Source organism: Eulemur rufifrons, chromosome 7 (assembly GCF_041146395.1).
Source record: "Eulemur rufifrons isolate Redbay chromosome 7, OSU_ERuf_1, whole genome shotgun sequence".
NCBI classification, from domain to species: domain Eukaryota; kingdom Metazoa; phylum Chordata; class Mammalia; order Primates; family Lemuridae; genus Eulemur; species Eulemur rufifrons.
The window spans coordinates 144,575,476-144,592,721 of record NC_090989.1 but is presented as its reverse complement, the minus strand read 5'-3'; the positions used below and the strand labels follow the sequence as shown (position 1 = coordinate 144,592,721).

The 17,246-nt window shown below is 45.4% G+C and overlaps 1 protein-coding gene across 1 annotated transcript in view; it reads right to left on the bottom strand.

Annotated features, from left to right (window-relative positions):
• CTDSPL (CTD small phosphatase like) overlaps nt 1-17,246 on the bottom strand; it is a 115,425-nt gene that overhangs the window by 9,758 nt on the left and 88,421 nt on the right. The window contains exons 3-6 of the mRNA XM_069475538.1: nt 15,244-15,276; nt 8,332-8,433; nt 5,112-5,168; nt 1,565-1,657 (exon numbers count right to left, since the gene is read on the bottom strand). Coding sequence (XP_069331639.1) covers nt 1,565-1,657; nt 5,112-5,168; nt 8,332-8,433; nt 15,244-15,276 — 285 coding nt within the window. The remainder of the gene's footprint in view (nt 1-1,564; nt 1,658-5,111; nt 5,169-8,331; nt 8,434-15,243; nt 15,277-17,246) is intronic.

Here is a 17,246-nt window from a genome sequence, read left to right as displayed (position 1 = left end):
GTTTTCAATTTTGCCAAAGAAAAAACAACTCTTAGTCCACCTCCACTGGTGCAATCTTCCTGTTTGCTATATCTTTGGTTATTACTTCAGGCTCCTCAGCATCCCAGAGCACAGTGAGAAGAGCCATCACAGCTACAGATACAATTAGTATTGGCACCACTCACCTGAAAGATTACCCACTGGGGAAGACGATGTTTTCCTGAGGCCTTGTTATCTTTTTTGGCATGCAAAAATAAAGCCAGGATTTGTATTCCCCCTCCACTGGCTCATGCTCTGAGGCCACTGGCAGAATTTTATGTAGGTGGAGCTCTCTCCCACCTGGGTCATTACAGAGAGAGGGTCCTAACCAGGAATGCCCAGGCCAGCAAAGCAGTGGGAACATGCAAAGGAAGAGAAGGGAGTGTGGGCACCAGGGTACCATCCAGAGGCAGGATGTGGGGAAGGAGCTGCTGTGTGATTTCTTGGAGTCAGGCAGATGATTAACCTGGGCCCCACAAAACTTATCTTTGGAGCCACTCAGGGTCCTTGAGGTGCCCATGGAGATGCTGGCAGTGCCACCAACAAATGGATGGCATCGACCCCATCAGTAAGAGTTTGGCAGATGGTCAGGGCAAGGACCTCACAGGAGGAGCAAAGGCCTGCCTTGCCTGCCCTGCCTGCCCTGTACACAGCACAGGTACCCGCCACACCCGCAAAGGGGGCCACTAAAGCACACTGGGGGCCTGGGAACCTGCTAGTTTCCTTAAACAGTGGTGAGGACACAGAAGCCACTCTGTGGTCAGAGCTAGTGCAGAGGCTGGGTCAGAGATTCATACCAAGCTTGAGGACCAAAACATGTCTGCATGATTTTACTGCCATTAATAATTATGATACTAACAATGGACATCAGGAATACTTACCATGGGACAGTGCCCAGCACAGTATGTGGCACCCAGCAAGTGCTCCATGAACACTTGCTGAATACGAGTCAGGCACTGTGCTAAGCCCTTTACATCCATTATTTCATTTGATCCACCCCACAAAGTGGATGGAATTAGCCCCAACTTATAGAAGAAAAAACCGAGGTGAGAGAAGTGCAATAATTTGCCTGAGATTACATGGCACGGCAGGGCAGTCAGACACCTCATTCAGCCCATGCATATGGGTGAACTTCTCACACTCATCTCTCACTCGTCTGTCCGTCAAACCCGTGTAAGCTAAACCCACGGACACAGGGACCTCTCGCATTTGGTTGCCAATCAACGCGTGAGAGGTGCGCCATCCTTTCTCAGTTACGCTGGACAGGTTTGTGATTTCCTGGCGCGTGGACAACCAGCTTCAGGTAGCTGCATATAGCAACTTCATGGAGCATTTGTTCTAAGTGTTCCCTGTCACCATGGTAACCCAGAAGCCTCTCAGGCTGGCACTGTGCACATGGCCTGCATCCATCCCATCTGGGGTGGGAACCTGTCACCATAGAAATAGCTTCCCCCACCAAAACAAAGGGCTGCATGACAGCTTGGGGGTGGGGTAGAGGGGCCGGGAGTGCCAGGCTGGGAGTTTGGGGCTGGGAAGCAGGACTCACCTTGGCCAAGCTGGCAGTAAAGAGCACACACTCAAAGAGCTGCCCCATCCTCTGGAGGAACTCGTCCACATGTGGCCGCTTCAGCACGTACACCTGCAAAGGCAGGAAACAGCAGGCTGGTCAGTCCTGGCAGCTGCTGGGGACGGCCCAGGGCCCAAATGCCCACTGTGGGAAGAAACGCTACAAGGGCTCCTGCCTCCCGCCCCTAGGTCTATGTGTGGCATGCAGAGGCCCAGACCGTGTGAGGGGCTATCCGGGCAGATGCCACCCTCCTCAGATTGGGTTCCGGGTCTGAGTTTGGTGCAGATGTCCCTCCCAAAGGAGAAAGGGAAGCTGACATGGCATCAAGGGTCTTGAGAATTTTCAGAACCAGTGAGTGGAAGGATTGTACTGTGTCTGTGTGAAATGACACATTCATTTCACATGTGTTTCTTGGCACCTGCTGAGGGTTAGGGCCTATGTGGGTACAGGCCCGGGTCTGGGTGTTGTCCTTTGGGAGGTCCAGGCCTGGCCTACTGCCCAGCAGGCCGGGGACTGGTACAGCTGCCACCTTCTATTCTGGATGGAACACCTTCCACCTGGGGTGGAAGCACAAGCTCAGCAAGGCTGCAGGAAGGGCCTTCCTTGTCAGCTTGGGCTGCTGTTTACTTGACACCATGAAGGTTACTCTACTTGGGCTTGGTACAGAAACAGACACTTCGGGGCATGTGAAACCATCCTACTCCTGGGCCCCAGAAGGAAGCCTTCAGGAGGGGCCTCTGAGCAGAGCGGGGCAAAACGCAGCCTCTTCTAGAAGGGCTGGGCTCTGTGCACCCTTTTGGTGAGGCCAGGCCAGGCCAGGGGGGGCCCCAGGCTACAGCCCACACGTGGGCTTCTGATGAGGCAGCCTGAACGAATCTGAGGAAACAAGAGAGATGGGAGAGAAGGCAAAGCTGGGGAGAGAAGACAGAGGAGGTGGGAGGAGGGAGGAAACTGATTCAAGCTGGAATAAATTCCATTTGAAATTAGCCACTTCACTGAAATAAATCAAACTCTTTAAAATTCAATTCAACAGATTTACTGAGCCCCAGCTCAGTGCTGAGCCTGATGCAGTTACAAAGACGAATCAAACACAGCCCTTGCCCTTGAAGAGCTCACAGTCTACAACAGACATATGCAAAAATATATCAAAATAAACATGGCATAATCAAAGTCATCGTAGAGGGATAAATTAAGGACAATTAACTCCCCTCTCAAGGGGAGGGAATCACAGAAGGTAACATTTGACCTGGACCTTGAAGGATAAACAGGAGTTCACCAGGCGGATAAGGATGAGAAGAAGCGAGCTTGCAGGCAGAGGAAACAGTATGAGCCCCAGGCCTGGAGGCCTGCAAACACGGCAGGTGCCAGAGAATGTCCGAGCCTGTGCGCCCAGCCCATCAGAGGCAGGGGTGGGAGGGGGAGATGGGGCTGGGAGAGCAAGTGGCTGAAGAGGAAGTGTGGGGGTGAAGGGGGGTGCTAGGGCCTTGAATGGCAGGTGGGGCAGGTCAGACAGACTGCAGGAATACAGAGGGGGGACGGGGCTCTGCGCCACACGAAGGACAGGCTGCTGGCAGAGGACTCTACACAGAACCAAGTCATTCTCAAGGTGCGAGAAGCAGGTGTTCAAGAGGACTAGGACTCAGTGGGGAACTCAGGGCTGACTGGAAGAGCACGGGCATGGGTCCGTGGCCGAGGGCGGACAGCAGCAGCTGCAGGCCCCACTTTGCCCACGGGACTCCTCCGTGCCAGCGAACGGGTGCAGCCTGTGGTCCTCAGTCTCCCTGGGAGTAGTGCTTGGAAAGCAAGCGTTGCTACATGCAAAGGCAGGAGACTGATTTGGGAACTCTGGCGTTGGTGCCTCTGGCAGAGAGGAGGGTCCTGGGCCCGGATGCCGGCGTCCAGGCCCGCGTCCCCGTGCAAGTAACCAAGAATAGGCCCATTGGGACCTGCACAGCCTATCCTGGATTACTTGAACGAGGCCACGGCCTTCGCCAGGGCCTTGGTCCTCCTGCTCTTGGTACTCGTGGCTTCATTCCCTCAGGAGAGAGTTTCTGACCCCAACCCTGGGACCCAGGGATATCACGGCACAGTCAAGAAGGAGGTTGGGGGAGCTAGGGTGGCTCCTGCAAAAATGGGCTGGCAGCGGCCGGCTGGTCAGGCTCATAGTCACGTGGTATGAAGGATTAATTTCTCTCCTAATTCTTGCCATGCCACTGGGCAGCCTCTGCTTTGTCTCATGGTGAGCACTTTATAACACAAGCCAAGATAATAAATGCAGAAGCCTTAATTGCTTCTCAGATGCGGAGTTAATTCAGTTGATGCTTTTGCAACTGTTAAATGCCCAAGTGCCTGCTGTTTTGGTTCGATGATGGCTTTTAAAAGCATGAAGTATGGAGACATTAGCGATAAAGCTGCCTTTCCCAGGGACTGCTTCATGGCAGGACCTGCCGGAGAACAGGCGAGAAAGCAAGGAGAGGGGAAGGAAGGGATTTGAGTATCAGGAAAAGAGGCAGGAGACTGAAATTCTCAATTTTGTTCTTCCCATTGTGTGACCTTAAACCAACCCTTTTCCCTGGATGAGCCTCAGTTTCCCCATCTGGACGACGAGGCTGCTGGACCAGCTGATTTCCAAGGCCTCACTAGTTCTGACACCCTACACTCAAGAACCAAAGAGACGACTGACATCACTAAGGAAAGACACCCTGTTGTGGCTCAAGTACCAAGAAAGATTTTCCTTCCTGGGATATCAGGCCAAATATTCTCCTTTTAAGACCTTGGAGTTGATGAAGAAGATGGTTAGATCACCCCTGTGAAAAACCTGACAAAAGTTCCCCTTCAACCTCTAAGGCTGGTTTTCCTACAATGTTTCCAATATGCTCATAAATGAAGCTATTTCCGGAAGAGCTTTATACAGATAAGGAAAAAAAAAAAAACAACAACAACAAAACAACCCCAGAAAGAACGAAGATGCATGCCAACTGACTACGGCATCTTTATTCATAGCAGCCTGCTGATCCACACCCTTCCCCTTTGTTCTTTTGGGCTGGGTATTTGCTAAAGATTCACTGGAGAAAACGATGCAGGAGTGACAAGATCAGTCTCGAGCAGCTGGCCTTGGAAATGAACACCTTTTCCCGAGAATCCACCATAAGTGGTGACTTGTGGCTTTTCCTGTTGCCTGCTAGGAGAGTAGCCGAAAGCAGTTACATGAGGAAGTTAATTAGACCATCACGCTAGGCCAGAGGGGGATACGGAAACTTCTGAAAGTCTGCATCAAATCAAAAAACTATTTGAACTTGCAAGTGCATCTAATATTTATGAATGGATTATAGTTTTCTTTACAAACTCAGTACAACATAAATTAATCTGACTGAATAAAAGCAGAGAACCACTGTATTTATTAAACAAAGTATGCTTCCTTTTTCAGCAACAAATTATTGAAATGAGAATGTAGAAATAAAGTTCACAGGAAATGTAATTACTAAAAAATCCTAATTGACACTCAGATTTAGCCTTGATTTCTTACCTGATGTATAGTTCCATCGATTTCAACCGGAACAATAAAATCAGCATTACTAATAGGCTAGGGAGAAAAGAAACGATAATTAGTATGTCTGAAAGAACAAAATAAAATTGGAAATTTTAGCAAGAAAAAAGCTTGCCTGGACCAATGTTTTGATTATTGGAAAAAACAGTTCAGGAGGAGGATGTTGAAGCATGGCTTGGTTCCTTAAAATAAGCACAAGCAGGAAAGCACATTATTTTCTGTTCTGAATGCCATTACATTTTCAGCATCTCGGTCCAACCTCTTTAACACCTGCTTGGCCTCAACCACAAAGGGTGGCACAGCCTGGCTAGAGAATGGGGCTCCGCAGAAACTCCAGCTCTTGCTCAGAGCCCTACCAGGATGACAGGGAGCCACTGCTGGCCACCAGGGGGAGGAGGTGAGCGTCCTACTGGCCAGAGGACAGCGCTGCTTGTGGGAAAACAATTTGCACCTGGACCCACAGGTGGGGGCTGTGATGGGCTGTCTGGCACGTGGATCCAAAGCAGTGCCAAGGATATGGGGACATGGGGTAAAGTCAGAGGCCACAGGCCACAGTCTTGGGCAGGCTCTTCCCCTCTCTGGACCTGTTTCTCCTCTCTTCCGTCGCTATAGTGATGGGTCTGATGAGTGCCCATGGCTCCATCTAGTCCTGAGAATCAGCGATTTTGAGCTCTGCCTGGTGACCAGGCACCGTCAGGGGTTTGGGGTCAGAGGTGGGGAAGAACCAGTCCTCCCCAGGCTGCTCTGCTCTAAGGAACACCATATCCAGCAAACCCACAAATTTCTAGATATTTAAAATAATCCTTTGACAGCATTAATGACATTTAAAAAGCAAAAATGATTCTGCAACAGTCACTATGTTCTCAATGATGAACTTATACACAGTTCTGAATGGAATTCCACAAATCAGGTGGAAAACTACTTAAATGAACAGGCCCCAAAGAGTCAGCAGCCTGCAAACCCTTGGGACAAGAGGAAAGAGACAGAGGGAAGGAGAAGGTGTGTGTCTTGGCCACTGGGCAGGGTGTGGGGTGTGGAATCTCTGGTCAGATTGAGTGGGGTCTGCCTTTAAGCCCATCACTGTACACACAAATACCCGTCTTTGGTATGTAAGCTGAAATAAATGTGGAAAATACCAGGCTGTAGCACCATTACTGAGCACTCAGTAGAGCATCTGAGGCTTAAGATCACAGTATATTTACTCCCAGGGTTGGAAGGCCAAGGATGAGTTTAATATTTCATAATTTCACAACTAAAATATGGAATCATGCTAAAAAACAAAAGGGAAGACTTAAGGAAGAGACTCTCACGTGGCATTAGATTGTGAAACCATATTCCACAGAGTATATTAAAAGAGAAAAACCATTCCCCAGCTTCTGCACGCACTTGTTCTTAACCTCCTCTCATGTGTTGCTGTAAAGGCGTCTCTGCTAGAGTCAGGGTTCTTAACCTGGGATCCGTGAACCTCTGTGTTGTAGCTGTACATTTTTGAAGGGAGAGGGTTCACAGCTTTCAGATTCTGAAAGGTCTCTGAAATGCCAAGAACACTAAAAACCACACAATAAAGAATATTCTGCTTGCGAGTGTAGGCAGGACAGGGAGGGAGGAAATGAGGAAATGCTGTTCACATTAACTGTGGCATCAATACCCTCTGAACAGACTCTGGAGCCTGGGGCTGCCGAGGCTCTGCCTTTGCAGCCAGGAACCTCCATAAATAAAGTCTGGCCAGTGTAGCCCACATGCCCAGGGCTGTCTGGGCATAAGTTTTCTACGCTGTGATGGCAACTGACCCCTGCTCTTCTGAGGGGCTTTCCTCCAGAGGGTCTTAAAAAAATCATGAGCAACTTGCCCATGAGGGAGAAAAGGCTTCCAGTGCTGTCCAGGGCTAAGCTGGGACATAAGGCCATCACAGCTCCTGGGCTAACCCCAGAAGGGCCCAGCCCTCAAGTGCAGGAGAACAAGGTGGTCCCTGCATGCCCCGGTGGCCAGAATGAAGCCATTTCTCACTGTAAGAGGTAAGGGTGTCCCTCTTCCACTCTCCAAAGGACTCAAAGACAATTTCCTGGCCTTGTCCTATCAGAAGGTCTCTGCTTGTGCCAAGTAGGCACAGGAATGCTGTTTCTGATAGAAAGGTGTTAAGGCAAAGATGATGGGTCTTCGGCTTCCCATGCAACTTACAAGGAATGACTATGGGTCATGTGAGACACATGCCCCATCATGGATGTGCCCTTCATGTCTCTCAGGGAAGTAAACTGGGGGTCCTAGGCTGGGGTAAAAAGAGGAAGGTGGTTTAACTGACCAGTAATAGTAAAGCAGTTCCATCGCTGGAAATTCAAAGAAAACAGGATCAGAACTCTAAACACCTGCTTCTTCTCCCAACATGCCAACCCCGTATTTCCAAACTTCTCATCATTTGCCTCTTTTAAACAATTAATTTTACCTGCAAAAAATGGTTAATTAACTCATTCCTTAATAGTGTAGCCACAGCTGTTCCTGTATGGAGAAACATGGTGTAACTTGCCATTTTTACTATTTTCTGGCCAAGAGATGGAGAGTAGGGAAGGGAACAGGAAAAGTATCTGACATCATCCCTGCAGCTCCACACCCTTCATGAGGGAAGTCGTGAAGGTGGGTACTCATTTAGCTGCGAAGCTTATAAAAAACCCCAGCAACCTCTTGTCATGAAAATGGTCAGAATAAATGGCTGACTCCATTCAAATGCCGTTAACTTTGAAGTCTTCTTCCGAGTTGGACATCTTTCAAAAATTGATCTGGGAAAACCTCCAAGAGAGCCGGTCGCTTGACAGTTTCCAACAGTGCCTCCCCTGCCCCTCCCAATAAGACACGCAGCACTCTGGTTATCTTGACAAACACAAATAGTGTCCTGGGACACTGAATGCCTTGTGCCACCTGAAAAGTATTTCCAGGGGGAAAGTGTTGGAAACTTCAAACTTCCCAAGAATGGGGTCTCAGTGATAATGGCAGCCCAGCATTTTCTTTTCCAAACTAATTATGTTAACATTCAACAACTTTAGTTAATGTTCACCTGGGTTAATAAGCAGCTGTTGTTGGGAGTTCTTCATGAAGAGTGAAGTCATATGCGAACAACGACAAGCTTTCATCCTTTTAATTTTTTCCTTTCTTAATACAATTGTGATCAAATCACAAAGATCACAGATTGTTTTTTATGCTGATTTACCTTAAATGAACTGTGCACCAATGTTTCATCTAAATCAATGACCACACATTTCTTTCCATAGTCAAGCACCGTCACCTCTGGAAGGAGGTATTTAGCTGGTGGCTAAAAGGGGAAAAGAAATCAATATGTAAAAGACAAACCAATTCCCTTATTATTGCATTATACTATGTCAATGAAGGTATAAATGAAAGCAAACATTTAAATGCCTGGTCAAGTACATCATGGACTTTTATTAAGAACAACAGAAATAAGTAGTTTGCAACTGAAGTACAGAAGTTTTATCAAACAAATACTGTGCCACTCCATTATCTGAATGGCAACTACGAGGACCTGGGCTTTGGAACCAGACAAACCTGGGTTTGAGTATCAACTCTGTCACTTTCTTGGTGATAAATTGGGATAATAATACCTACAATGAAAGTGTGTTGTTATTAGTTATAATGGAAGCAAAACTCTCAACATTTTGCCCGGCACATATATTGGTGGCTATTGTAGTTATTAAAAAGGATCACACAAGGATGAGTGTTTAATAGTAACAGCTACTCTAACTATGCAGGCCCATTTTCTGAGGTTATATTTTGCCTGACATCCACTGTGGCATGTAAGTACATTTTAGAGCTATGTTGGAACCACAGTTATTTTTTTCCGCGACTGAGATTTTAAAAAACTTGAAGAGAAATACAGATCCACCAGCAAAATGCAACATAAAGTTACCCCCAATACCAGGAAACAGAAATAAAACTGGTTTTAGGTACAGCGCCTGTCTTGTGCCTGACCCACTGTGGTATAAAAGTGAGTGCATGTGGCATTTTACTCCTTGGATTCTGTGCCTCTAAAAGTTATACTTTAACCCACATGTTGTGTGTTAACCAGAAAACCTACTTATATGCCTTTATAGTAGCTGACTCTAATCTTGTGATAAAGAAGTCATAAAGAGTTAATAAAATGCTAGGTGTCTTCAGCCAACCTCATTCAATTTAGAGTATTTATTTCTTTGGGCCTTGCCTCATTCCAGGAATGATTTGAAATATTTTAGTTTACTCTGTGACATATTCAATGTCCACTGTTAACTAGTTAATTTTCTGTCCTGCAAGAAGGTCAAACTCTGTTTAATATTTGATGCAAAACAAAACACAGTATCTGTCCCTAGCCACTGAAAATAGACAATTTGGTTTATCAAAAGAAAAAAAGAAAAAAATGAAACCAAGAGGTATTCCCTTTTAAGTGGCTATTTCTTTTTTCTTCTGTTTAAACTGAAAGTTAATCAATGATCAGAAGTTAATTTTGGACTTTAGCTGGTTCAATAGTGAATGTAACACAGGCAGTCAACAAGCTAGGTAAATTTACAAGAACAATGATCACTCTGCCAGAAAGGGACTGTCCAGGGCTGCCCAGGAAGGGGCTACACGTGGGACACGAGGATTTCTAACTGCAGAGGGGCTCTCTCTAGTGAGCACGGGTATTTCATCCTTTTCTAACATCATCCAGAGAAAAAGCCTTTAAGGCCTCCCAACTCTCTTAGCTCTAACTAAAGCTGGCCAAGCAGTCCTCCCGAATCCTGTGGCACTGGGCGGGGGGGCCCTTGGAGATGGGCATGGAATTCAGGGACCTCGAAAGGACTCTATACTTCATGATAAGCCAGTGAGTCAGCAGGTTATTTTTTAAAAATTAAACTTGCAAGAAGTTTTGTATCTAAAAGTGTTTTTAAAAGGGAGGGTATGATAATCTCTTTAAGTAAACATAATGGAGAGGATTTGGGTTATTTCTGTTGTTAGCTTGCGACAGAGCAGAAAGCATGCTTGTGACCAGAATAAAATTTGTTTTAATTTAATTTTTATTACACAATTATGTAACAAAACCACATTCTCACTGTAAATAACATAGACATGTGAGAGAAAAACACAAGTGTTCTTTTTTAATGTCCTTCTTTTTCCTTTAGTATATTTTTTCTATCCAGTCTTTTTCCCTATGCACTTATATACTACTAAAACAACATTTTAACTTACTAATTTACTTGCTAGCCTGGAAAATAAGGATCTAGAAATCCTATCCCTAGTGTATCTGAAAACACCAAAGATCTGCCAAAACTGGCTTAGTTATTTTCCAAACCCAAGAATAAAAATTAGTTTCTTAGCATATTTAACCCACACTTTACAAGCATTCTCTAACAGTAAGTAAAACCTCTCACTGTACTTTCTAAGAGAGAAAAGATCAAGAAAGGTGAGACTCCTATTAAGCAAGCTATTGATTTTGCATTTGTGCTGCAGGGAACAAGGCCAAGCTGGGGAGCAATGGGCTAGGAGGGTTCCATTAATCCTCCATTTCCTAAATGCACACAGCTTCCCTGAGAGGTTGGCTTTAGATTAATGCAAATTCTTCAGCTCACTGGTAAGAAATCTTCTGGACAGCTGTGCCCTTGGAAATGCAAGGATGCTCTACAGTGGCAATTCGAAGTGCATTGTGACTTCAACTGATCTGTTCAGGTGATGCTGGACTCATTAACTAAAAAATGTCCTGAACCAAATTTTCTCTGAGGCCATCATAAGCTGAAGAACAAGAGAAATACCAGTTATATGAAGAAAGGCCTTTTCTATACAAAATCACTTGCTCAAATGCACACAGAGAGCTTTGCTGGGTGGGGGGAGGGGACCATGGCTTTGCCATCTAAGGTCTGGGAACAGTGTTCATTTCAGTTCTCTTCCTGGGAGTAAATCTGAAGTTTCCTGTCCCTGGCAGTGAAATGGCAGCCATGAATAGCTGACACTAAGGTTATTTCCTCTGGAGTACCCACGCCACAAACCTTCATAAATCTCATAGATGTAGTACCTCTTCTTGGTACATTAGGTTATTGTTTTCGTAAGATTTCTCAGGCTCAGGGTTTGCACACTGTGCTCCCCAAGCCGCAGAGTTCAGGGCGGAGATCTCAGGGCCTAAGGAGGGAAGCAAGGGAAACTCCACACTGGTTTTAACCAGAATAGTTGTTTTGCTTATATGTTCTTCATAATTTTTTTTTGTTTGTTTGTTTTGAGACAGAGTCTCCCTCTGTTGCCCGGGTTAGAGTGCCGTGGCATCAGGCTAGCTCACAGCAACCTCAGACTCCTGGGCTTAAGCAATCCTCCTGCCTCAGCCTCCCGAGTAGCTGGGACTATAGGTATGTGCCACCATGCCTGGCTAATTTTTTTCTATATATATATTTTTAGCTGTCCAGATCATTTCTTTCTATTTTTGGTAGAGATGGGGTCTCGCTCTTGCTCAGGCTGGTCTCGAACTCCTGATCTCGAACGATCCTCCCGCCTCGGCCTCCCAGAGTGCTAGGATTATAGGCGTGAGCCACCGCGCCCGGCCTCTTCATAATGTTTTAAAGAAAAAAGTGTACTACTTTACTAAAAGCCTTAGGCAAATAGCATAGCAACATAACTGTTAGAAACAAATTCCTCTCTCTGCTTTCATCACTGTTATGGCTCACTACACTGCCAGCCTTGTGTTTGTGAGCATCAGTGTGGCGTGTGATCTAAGCAGTGGCATTTCTTCCTGGGGCCAAACCATTCAAGTGCTCCCCTTAAGCCATGGCCACCCAAACTTCAGTGGTTTCTAAGCCTTCTGTCCCTCTGCATCGTCTCCTCACCCTTTAATACCTGACTTTCACCAAACATCCCATGAAGCTTGCCAGTAAGGAAGGCCCTTAAATCCCAGCCCATACCTGAGAGACATGTTACTAAGTGGGATTTTAACAGTAAAGATGTCATCTCCAATAGGTATGCAAAAGATGATTACTCAATAAATGGTGCTGGGACAATTGAGTAGCCACTTGGGAAAAAAGATAGATTGCTACTTCATGCCTTGCACCAATATAAATTCCAAATAGTTCAAAGATTTGGATGTAATGATGAAACCATTAAAATACTAGAAGAAAATATAAAATCCAGGAGCCATGATGGGTGAGATTAATATTTACCTATATAAAATTAAAATTTCTTTGTGGCCAGAGTGATTATAAACAAGGCCAAAGGTATATCATAAATTTGGGGGAAAGTACTAATTTCCTTAAAATTAAAAAAAAAAAAAAAAAGAACAACACAGTAAAAAAACCTAGAAGAAATGAATAGAAAAGAAAGACATATGGCCAATGAATTTGTGAAGATCTGTTCAAATTCATTCATAAAGAAATGCAAACCAAAGCAATAAGCTGATACCATTCTTTACTTTCAGATTAGCAAAGGTTAAGACATTTGGTAACCATTTTAAGTAAGGGTATGGGGCAATTTCATAGACTCTTTGTGGGAATGTAAATTAGCATGGGCTTTTGGAGGACAATTTGGCTTTAATGTGCCAACTATGTAAAATATATCCTTTGACCTAGCATTTCCATGATATAAAACTGATCACACAGAACTATCATGCAAGTCTATAAACACACAGGTACATGGATACTCTTAAGAAAAATATTTATAATAGCACAGAAGTGGAAACAAAGTAAATGCCATCAAGGACATATAAAACAATGAGTCAGACATATACATATTAATACTGGGAAAGACGTTCAAAATGTCTTGCTAAAGCAACAAGCAATTTGCAGAATAGTGGGTATAATACAACTTCATTTGTGTAAATATGCTTCTGTTTGGAAGGTTTGTGGAAGGATATACAATATATATAAAAAGTGGTTATTCTACACAGTGGGATTAAGTTGGGGGATTTTTTCCTTCTACTTTAATCTTTCAGCATTTTTTAATTAACGATGAACTTGAATTCAATAAAAAATTATAAGACCAAAAAAAATTAAAGGATCAAACCTGCACATATGAACAGAGCAGCATGCAAATGAAAAAAAGAGGTGTGAGGTGACAAGTAGAGATGGGGACCCCAGCTGGAGCTACTCCGGGCACCAACAGGCTCAGAGATGCTTTGACCTCCGGGGCCCGAAGAAAGCTCTCAGGGGGTCACGGAACCTGGCTTGGAGGCTCAGCACAAACCTGGATTTCTGGCCCTGTGCTGCCGCACCCTGGGCTCTCAGGGCTCCTGGCACAGACTGGGTCCCCTGTGGTCCAGAACGTCCAGGACCACTGCTTATGTGACCTGCGGCCTTTTCAGGCAGGTGCAGATATCACAGGGGGTCCCAAGACTTGAATCTCAGGGCTGAGAAGGCCCCCAGGTGGACTTGGGTTCAGTACCACATGCTAAGAGGGCAGTGGGGGTCCTAATGTGCTCCTCAGTGGAACTGCTTTTCTGGAGGTCATCACTCAAAAGTGCAGGTGACTTTAGCTAGGCTCTGGGTTTTGGCAACATAGTTCAAAGCTTCATACAGCCTGACCCAGCATCTCATGTGAAGGACACAGTCAGCAGTTTATTGATCTAACACTGGGATAAATTATACAAGGGACCTTCTTGTCCTTGTTTGCTTTATTCTGGAATTCTGTATATGGTTGAGTGTAGATTTGTGGGGAAAGGGTCAGTTTCCTCAGTGGGATTTTTATACTTAAAAATGCTTTCTTTGGCACTGAACTTTACAGATGGCTGTGAACTATCTTTGAGAAAAAATAGTAGTAGTAGGGGGAGAGATACTACCTGCCATCTGTTTAATATAGGCACCTTTGCAGGAAAAATATATGAAACCACTTTCTATAAAAGTTAAAAAGAGTCCCCTGGTATTAATTAACCCCACTAGGTATCTCCCTCAAACACTGGAAAAAAAATTATGTTGCTTGATCAATCTTTTTGATCAAAGCCAGTTTTCCCAACAAAGCCCAACCCCAAGCATGTGGGCAAAGTGAGAATTACTCCACAAACTGTTGCAACTTGTTACTCAATGCAGAGTTAGAGCTTTGAGAAAAATGAAATCATCTAAAACTTTCTGGGGAATTTGCAAGTGGTACACACTACTAAAGCCTTTGAAATCAACTTATAAAATCCATTCCTTTTAATGTAAGAGTGCTCTGTCTCTTGGATGTTTCCAGAAAATATGTGGAAAAATCCAAGGAAAGATAAATGAACAGATTTGAATCAGGTTTTCTGAATCAGATGATCTTTGTGGACTAATATAATCAATTTATGGATATGTTTTGAAACCTAAACCCTTCTCTAAGGACGCAGGACTGTTTGATACAGACATCTTGCCTGCAAATTTCTTTAGTGAGTCAGTCATCAGTTTGCTTCTTGCTGACTGGCCCCAGGCTGGGTGGCTCTGCTGGCAAAGCAGGAGGAAGAGAAGGGACAGGAGGAAGAGAGGGGGCAGCGACTGGCTGAGGGGTGGCCGGTGCATGCCCGTGCTGGGGTGGAATGCTGGCGCAGCTTCTCTCCCAAATTCCAGGGCTGACAACAGAAGTGGAGTCAACAAGGGAGTGCTCAGCTGGGGCCGAGTTGCAACACAGCTGGCCTGTGGGGTGGGTCCTGCAAGTTCAGGGAATACATTAATAATCAGGGTGATTTCTCTGATGTCAGAGCTATAGCCAAGCTATCAATGCTGTTAAGCGAGAGGTGGTCTGGTCACCTGGGACTCTGTGGGCCCAGTTCCACTGGGATGGAACCTGCTGCAAAGAACCATGTCTGGGCAAAAGTATGTTCTCCCCAATTCATGGAGTAGGGGCTAAGGTGTTGGGGTCGGGGTGAGGGCTCCAAGCTACCTCAGCTTAGAAAGCTTGGAGGCCCTTCCCAGAGAGAAAGGAAAGAGGAGAATTTGGTTAATAGATACTGGCTGTCCTTCTGTTCCTGAGAAAGGAAACTGTCTCTGTATAGAACTTCCTGCTCACAGTTTAGAATGTAGCTTCATTTTTCTTTTTCATAGAACAGAGCTGTTTATACCACATGATAAAATTCAACATAAGCAAGAACATTTAAAAAAAATCTTTTATATTAGTAGGCCCAAAGCCACAAGAGTTTACGAATGTTTCAATAAAATTGGATAAATATACATACACTTGGTATGGGAATGACCTGCCTCTGGTCACCCTGGGGAAAAAGAAACAAAAAAATCATTGTCAGGTTTGGAGAGAAGACCATATTCCCAAAAGAAACTTCAAAGCACTCTTGAGTACAGCAGCTGTGTGAGTTCCTGCTCTCTGTACCTTGGTGGTGTTTAATGAACGCGAGGAACCCAGAGAATCCCCATAGTCAGGGCACCCAGCTCCACTGTCTCCCAGACAGCCCCTCGCCCAACACACCAGGCTGGTTCCTGAGGCTCACGAACCATCTTGTTTATTTAGACAATGCCTCCCTGACTCCCAGGAATGTGCTCCTTAATTTGAAAACAAGTATGAAAACTCATACTTGAATCCTTCAGTCTCTCTAATAACTGGTTTGTTTCTTCTTTTAAGCAAGTTTTTCCCTAAAAAGACTAAGTCAATATAGTATGTAGGAACAGAGAGACAAGCTCACCAGATCACAAGAAACCCCCTGGGGCATTCCAGGTCCTCCTCTAGGGGAGGACCCTTGACAAGGTATAAGGAGTTCCCTCTCAGGTCACAGACATGGGGGCAGCTTTTTCCTTCAGGGGAACAGAATGTGTATTCACAGGCAGTGCTAAGAAAATTCAGGCCCCAAAAAAGGGCCTCGACCATTCCTCAGCCCCAAATGCCAGCCATTCCAAAGCTGGTTGATGGAAACACTTCATTCTGGCATTGTTAAGAAATGCTAATAAAAAAGCAAATCTATTTCCATTGAGTATTTCCAGCTTGTGCTTCCTCTTCGCTTTCAGATGGCCTGATAAGGAGACGCACTGCTTCATGCCTTGCACACTGAAGGATCTGTGAAAAGATGTGTCCTTTGTTATTGAGGGGGTCACAGTGACAAGGTCTCATGTGAAGGGGCCAAGCCTAATGGTTGGCAATGGCAGGTGGCTGGCACCTTTCTGAGCTCTGCTCTGACACTAGGAATCATCAGCAGCTTCTTGATTATCCTCCCGCCCCTAGTCGTCACCTCTGCAGTGCAACAGCAACTACCATTACCTCTTGAGATGATCTCAATGGCTCTCTCCTTTTCCAGGAGATTCTAAACAGCCTTCTGACATTGTTCAAGGCAGCTAGGCTGCTCTCCAACAGATGGTACCATCAAATCACATCCCAGTTTTCAAGGACTTGCACAGAGAAATTCATTTCAGAAGCTCTTAAATAATATCGTTCCCAATACATTTGGACCTGGGAGCAGATCACTGCTCTTGTTGGGAGAGATTTTAACTAGAAGCTCATAAGCCTGTTGGGTTACCTTAGAGTAAGGTTTCTCAACTTTAGCATTAGTGACATTTTGGGCCAGATAACTCTTTGTTGTGAGGGCTGTCCTGTATGTTGCAGGATTTATTTTTTATTTTTTAGAGACAGGGTCTCACTGCGCTGCCTAGGCTGGCCTGAAACTCCTGGGCTCAAGCAATCCTCCAGCCCCAGCCTCACTGGTAGCTGGGACTACAGGTGTGCGCCACTGCGCCTGGCTCATTGTAGGATGTTTAACGGCATCGCTGGCCTCTACTCACTAGATGCCAGTAGAACCCCTCACCCCCCCAGTAGTGACAATCAAAACTGTCCTCAGACATTGCCAAATGTTCCCTGGAGGGTAAAACCATGCCTGGTTGAGAAGCTCTGCTCTGGTAGGAGAGCGCAGACAGGCCCTACACACGGGTGCACCTTCAGAGCCACGTATGTGATGAGATGAGCACGTCAGCGATGCGAGAGACCACAACACATCTGAAGGGCTTGACAAAACAATGACTATGAGCAAGCAAAGGTGCTAATCTAGGAAGATACTTGGGTTTGGAAATTACCCTAGAGGCTTACACGTACAAATGTGTATATATACATGGGGTATGCATGTATTTGTGAGCACCCAGCAATCCCTTTACGTTGTCCTAACCCTTAGATCATGGGAGTCTTCTGGGTGCTGACTCCTCCTAGGCTCTGGAGGCTACTGGCTCAGGAGGCAACTGGCCTACA